General features: G+C 43.3%; 1 protein-coding gene across 1 annotated transcript; it reads left to right on the top strand.

The window, feature by feature from the left end:
- The first annotated feature begins 4,133 nt into the window (after positions 1 to 4,133).
- Positions 4,134 to 5,259, top strand: LOC6504762 (mitochondrial 2-oxodicarboxylate carrier). Its single transcript, XM_001964813.4, has one exon. The coding sequence runs from the start codon at positions 4,306 to 4,308 to the stop codon at positions 5,212 to 5,214; it is 909 nt and encodes a 302-aa protein (XP_001964849.1). The 5' UTR covers positions 4,134 to 4,305; the 3' UTR covers positions 5,215 to 5,259.
- The last annotated feature ends 339 nt before the right edge of the window (positions 5,260 to 5,598 follow it).

Here is a 5,598-nt window from a genome sequence, read left to right as displayed (position 1 = left end):
CTTCTTTGTTATAGTTATGAACTAAGATTCCATAAAAAGCAGATACCACTCCACCAGATTATCTGTAAAAATTAGTTTTACCAGCTTAACACGTGTAAGCCCCTGAAAAAGGATCCGCCAACGACTCTTCTTGCATTAGCGAAATTAAAACCCATGACCGAGGAGTGCACAATTCATGGGCTTCCTATTTATCCTATTCCTTAGTTGGGTGGCATAAAATTTCATAACAAGAGTTCGTGCCGGAAATGGGAAGGATGCGCTTTGTGGCCTCCCATCCGCCTCCGCATCCGCATTTAGTGTATCTCCTTGAAGGGGAGACTGTGTGCTTGTGGTTTCCTAGGAAGTAAATTTCGTTATCGTTTATTATTATTATTATGCGCGATGTGTGAAATGTCTGAGTCCGGCACCCTGCCACCCACTTGATTCCTTGCCAGTGTCGGTGTTTGTGTTGTGACGTGGGAAATAAATTTATATTCATAACACACAGGACGAAACCAGGACGAAGAAATGAGGGTGGGCGTCTAGGGCGCCCGACATGCATACAAAGTGCTTTATGTGTGCCACAAGATGCTGAAAGATGGCTTGTAGATGTGGCCCGCTCTTGTAGCATTCCATCAACAGACTCTGGCAAGTTTTTTGATTAAACTCGAGTGCCTCAGCCAGTGGGTTCCTCTTTTTTGGGTCCGTCTCTCCAAGCTCTGGCCGGGAGCTTATTAAAGCCACGTCAAGTGCGTGTAGGAGGCGGAATTCTGGCATAGCATGTGCAACTAATGGGATTAGTGGTGCATCTAAGGATGGGATGATAGGGTACGAGGAGAGAGGCAGTCCTCAGAAAGGAGCTCCTTCAATCTCCACATATTGATTACTAATTTACTTGTCGGAGTAGTAGCACACCCACTTAACTGTAGCCTTAAAAATGCATTAAAAGTGGTATACAAGGACATAATGCACTTTGAAATATTAATAATTTAAAAAACCTCCAGGATTAGAGTTTTTTTTGAAGTAACTGTCAAATATCTTTAGTTAAATATTATTTTATGTGGCATTTCTTGTTAAAGAATTAACACTGTATCTAGCCACCCTGGACAATCTTGCAGACACTGGAAGATAACTAGATTTGGGGCAGCCAAACTTGGCATTAACATGACGACAACGGAAACGACGAAAGTTGAAACATGCGTCTAGAACTCCGTCGCTGGACAACTTTACCGTCATCTAAAATTTACAAAGCTCAGGTAGTAACAACCCCCAGGACGCCTGATCCAAAATCCCCACCAGCCAGTTACAGTCCAAGTTACACTCAAAGTCATTCATGCACAAAGTCAAACGGCAGCCGAACATCGCAGCACAACAATCAAAAAAGCGTTTCCGAAGTCAAAGACGCTGCAAGGCAACTGGCACTGCCGAAAAAAGTCAGTTTGGGGAATGGAGATGGGCATGGAAATGAGTTTGGTCATTGGCTTGGGATTGGGAATGGACCAAATGCAGTGCAATAACTTGCCGAACTGACACTATGTCCTTAGGGTCTACTTTTTTCGGGAAGAGTGCGCGAGTTGTATCGATAACAGTTTGTCTATGTCAAGAAAAAAAGGATTCCTAGTGCAGGATACTCATGAAATGCAGTTCATCATACAAACAATATGTTGCAAGAGTGTCCAAGGGAATACAGTTTACACAATATTTATAATATTACACGATTTTCAATCATTAAAAAAATCATTATCATTCAAAATATGATTAAAAAAGCCATAAATTTAACTTTTGTTAAAACTTTCATTTTAATTGCTTAATTTTAATAAAACTAAGCCCAAATTTTTCCAACTGCCTCCGACTGTGCAAACAATGAGAAATCATGCACAAATCGAGCAAATTGCATATTTCTTATTTCTTTCGCTGGCGACTTTTAATTTTTTATACGATATGCAGTTGAGACTCGAATGCAGTCTGCAGTTCCTTCCGCCGCCGACATTTCCATTCCGATTCGCAAAATTCATTCCCCCGATGGCCAAAGTGGAAAGATGAGAGAAAACCCAACCGCATTGCATTCCCTGCCCCCTGCCTTTGCCATTTTTTGTGAGCTATATTTTTTGTACGCTCGTGTGTGACTTGTAAATTTCCCCAGTCGGACTTTCTTTTTCGCTTCAGTCAGAGGCGCTTGATTGAGCTCACGTTTCTCCGGCTTCTCCTTCCACCATATCCTTCGTCTGCGCCGTGTCCTTCTCCCGTATCCGTCTTCGGTTTGACTGTCAGAGGACGGAGTGCACACATTGCTTGACTTTTTATTTAAAATATATGAAATGGAGTGCATACTCGAATAAGCCCTAAAATTAAGACCGAAGGCGAGGAAAACTCTTTTTATTTCCCCCGTGTGTGTGCGAGAAGTTTGCCGCAATTTTCGGACGTGGATCCCGGAATTCCTTGGGCCCAAATGAGTTTACAAACTTCGACATCATTGTCTTTAATCAAAGAGCATTAAAATGAACATGCGTCGAGCAGGAACCTAATCCTCGCACGAATAGGGATTCGCCTCTCCAAAGTCCTGGGTAACATTTTTGCATGTCACACGGCGTATTGCAAAGCATGAGTATGTAAATTTTTTGTTCCCTTCCATCGTATATGTATCCCTCATAGGGCTGTTCTTACTGCCATTATACTGTATTAAGTACGGAGTTGATTTCAGATGTGAGCCACACCCACCGGCCCACAAGCTGCCGAGGGTGGCTGCTGTGAAAAATGTTGCAAAGATGCAAAACAACTGTTGGCAGTTTGTCAAATTTGATTTGTCATACATCAAATGGCTTTAAAATGACAAGGAGATGTCAGGATGCGTAGCTGACAGCGGGTGTAAAAATTAGGGCGGGGTTTTTTTCCAGTTTCTATCTATTTGAAGAAGACCAAAGGGAAAGCTGTTGGCAATTTTCCTCCTGGAGGATAGCATTCCATTGTTTATCATTGTGGTGAAAAATGTCCAGAAAATAAAAGTGTTGATGTGGAAACTTAATTCTAGTGGTGTCCAATATTGAATAATATTTTTGTTCCATTCCTTTTTTGAGTCACCCTTGCGTCCATTCACCCCGTCACTTGATCAAAATAATGGGAGCTTCTCTGCTTAATAGCCACATCATTAGTCACTTGGCCAACTCCAGATGAGGCCAGCTTAAACAACAAATTGACGCCACTTGAGTTAGTTAAGTGCCCTGCTCAGTGCTATAATATTCTAATATGAATTTAATGCCCTTCATCATAATTTTAGCCACCTCAGGCTAGGATGTCAGGAAACGAAGGAGCATGACCAGGAGAAGGTGGAAAGGAAATGAGTTAACTGACTTATGAACAACGACCTGGGTAACCGGTGCCAAAGGTACTTGAGGCCAACAAGGCAAGTCAAGGACCAGCTGAAGGACATGGAAATGAAACTCATTTGCTCCAGCACTCAGAACAAAGCGAGAAGCACACAGAAGGCTCCACAGTTGGTTGTGGCAGGACCTGGTCTACATTTGCGCATCGTGACAAGCAAATTGCCAGGCTACACACCTAGCCACAGACAATGCCAGCCCCTTTGGCTCCACCCTGGTCTTTCCTTCACTTTGCCTCGCTTGGCAGCGCTCGCGTGTTAAATTTCGCCTGACCAGGGAGCTGGGGGGTAACTAAAAGGGCTCCACACAAACACTCATTTAGTCACTCACACACACTGATAAACTGGACCAAAAGAGCAGAGGACTGGGATTGCAATTGGCCTGTGCGACCATGACTAATTTGTTAGCAATTATGCTGGATTGACGTCCCGGATTGGGCCACATTAGCATAATTGTTGTTATGAGATCGCCCAGGAGTCCACCACACACCGGCCAGGCCAAAGGGGCTGGGTTAAGGGGTAAAGAGTTGTTCGTACATGGAGTGCACTTGACATTCATTAACATGGCACTCTGAGATACATTAGAGAGTGGTTTGGAACTGTGCAATCATGTGGGCCAGGGTAAGTGATGGGGACTGAAGCAAAATATAACAAGGAAGGCCATCTGAATCCGACTTAAGCTCGGCATGTCTCTATTTGACCCCAAGTAGTTCTCATTAAATTACCAGATCCATAGAAAAAGGCTGCAAAGAATAAGTTAGACCTTTAAGTTTTATAGTATATCGAAGTACCGAATCAAGGCATCTGTCAACAACAAAATTTAGATAAATATGTGAAACAAAAAACCTTATAAATAATTCTCACATAAATGCTTCGTTTTTAAATCTTTCGCATGGATTGTTTTTTAGCAAGATGATAGGCGAAATTTCTAAATTTCTCTTGCCCTTCAAATGCCATCGCTGCCATTTGAGGCGCCGCCAAGAAGGCAAGCCACCTTTCACTTCATCGCTGGCGGCACCGCTGGCTTCCTAGAGATAATCTCTTTCCATCCTCTGAACGTGGTCAAAAACCGAATGCAATTGCAGGGAGACAAGCCGTTCCAAGGTGAGCTAACCTACCATGGGTCGCTCGATGCCATGGCCAAGATGTATCGATATGAGGGGCTGAGCGCCTTTTGGAAGGGAGTCGTGCCGCCGTTATGTGTGGAAACACCGAAGAGGGGTCTAAAGTTCCTGGCCTACGAGGCGATGACGCGGCACCTCAAGTTTGGAAGCCCGACACCGACACCACTGATATATGCAATGACCGGAGCATTTGTTGGAGCCCTGGAATCGATCCTCACGAATCCTTTTGAAGTGGTTAAGATCACGCAACAGGCACATCGACAACAGCACCTGGATTCCATGAGGGTGGTAAAATACATAATCCGCAAGCAGGGCTTTGGCTCAGAAGGTCTATATCGCGGCCTCTATGCCCTCATGGCACGCAATGCCATATTCAACTTCGGCTATTTCGGCATTTACAATAGTGTCACTCATAGTTGCAACATGTCTGAGAATCCTTTCGAGAAGTTCTTTTTAAAGTGCTTTCTTGGAATGTTTGCCAGCGGCGTTGGCTGCTTTCTAAGCATCCCTTTCGATGTGGCCAAGTCCCGGATCCAGGGTCCGCAGCCGGTCAAGGGAGAGATCAAGTACCGGTGGACCATTGAAACTCTAAAAACAACGGTTCGGGAGGAGGGCTTCCGGGCGCTGCTCAAAGGTCTAGCTCCATCATTGCTGCGGTCTGTTCCAGGCGGGGCCCTCCTAATTGTGACCTATGAATATATTTACGACATACTTCTTGACTCCTTCGCAAAATAGTTTACGCACTTTGTATTCCAATATTAAAAAAAACTTGTCAAAATTGTTACACGTGTTTAAGTTAAAAAACAGTTTGCATTCTCTGAATCAGTCAGAATAATATTCACCCAAAAATTAGTGACATTAGTGGGGCGAAAAGTATGCTTGCCAAAAGTGCCAAAGAAATAATTATGGTTGAGTAGGAATTAAGTGTTATAATGAGGTGTAATATACCTCTTTATTCCCTCAGGTGTGTCCTTCAATTAAATGCTTTCAAGAAACAATTAAGCAAATATTTTCACAGAAACTATTTAAAATCAGATCTGCAGCAACCAAACCAATGATTGCAAGTTTCACATACAAATTTTTCCAATAAAGTGCCGACTATCTAAAAATTCGGTTGAA

Source organism: Drosophila ananassae, chromosome 3R, assembly GCF_017639315.1.
Source record: "Drosophila ananassae strain 14024-0371.13 chromosome 3R, ASM1763931v2, whole genome shotgun sequence".
Classification (NCBI taxonomy): Eukaryota; Metazoa; Arthropoda; class Insecta; order Diptera; family Drosophilidae; genus Drosophila; species Drosophila ananassae.
This window is presented reverse-complemented; position numbering and strand designations above follow the sequence as displayed.

Coding starts and splice junctions, on each gene's coding strand:
- LOC6504762 (XM_001964813.4), top strand. CDS start 4,306: ATGCCATCGCTGCCATTTGAGGCGCCGCCAAGAAGGCAAGCCACCTTT.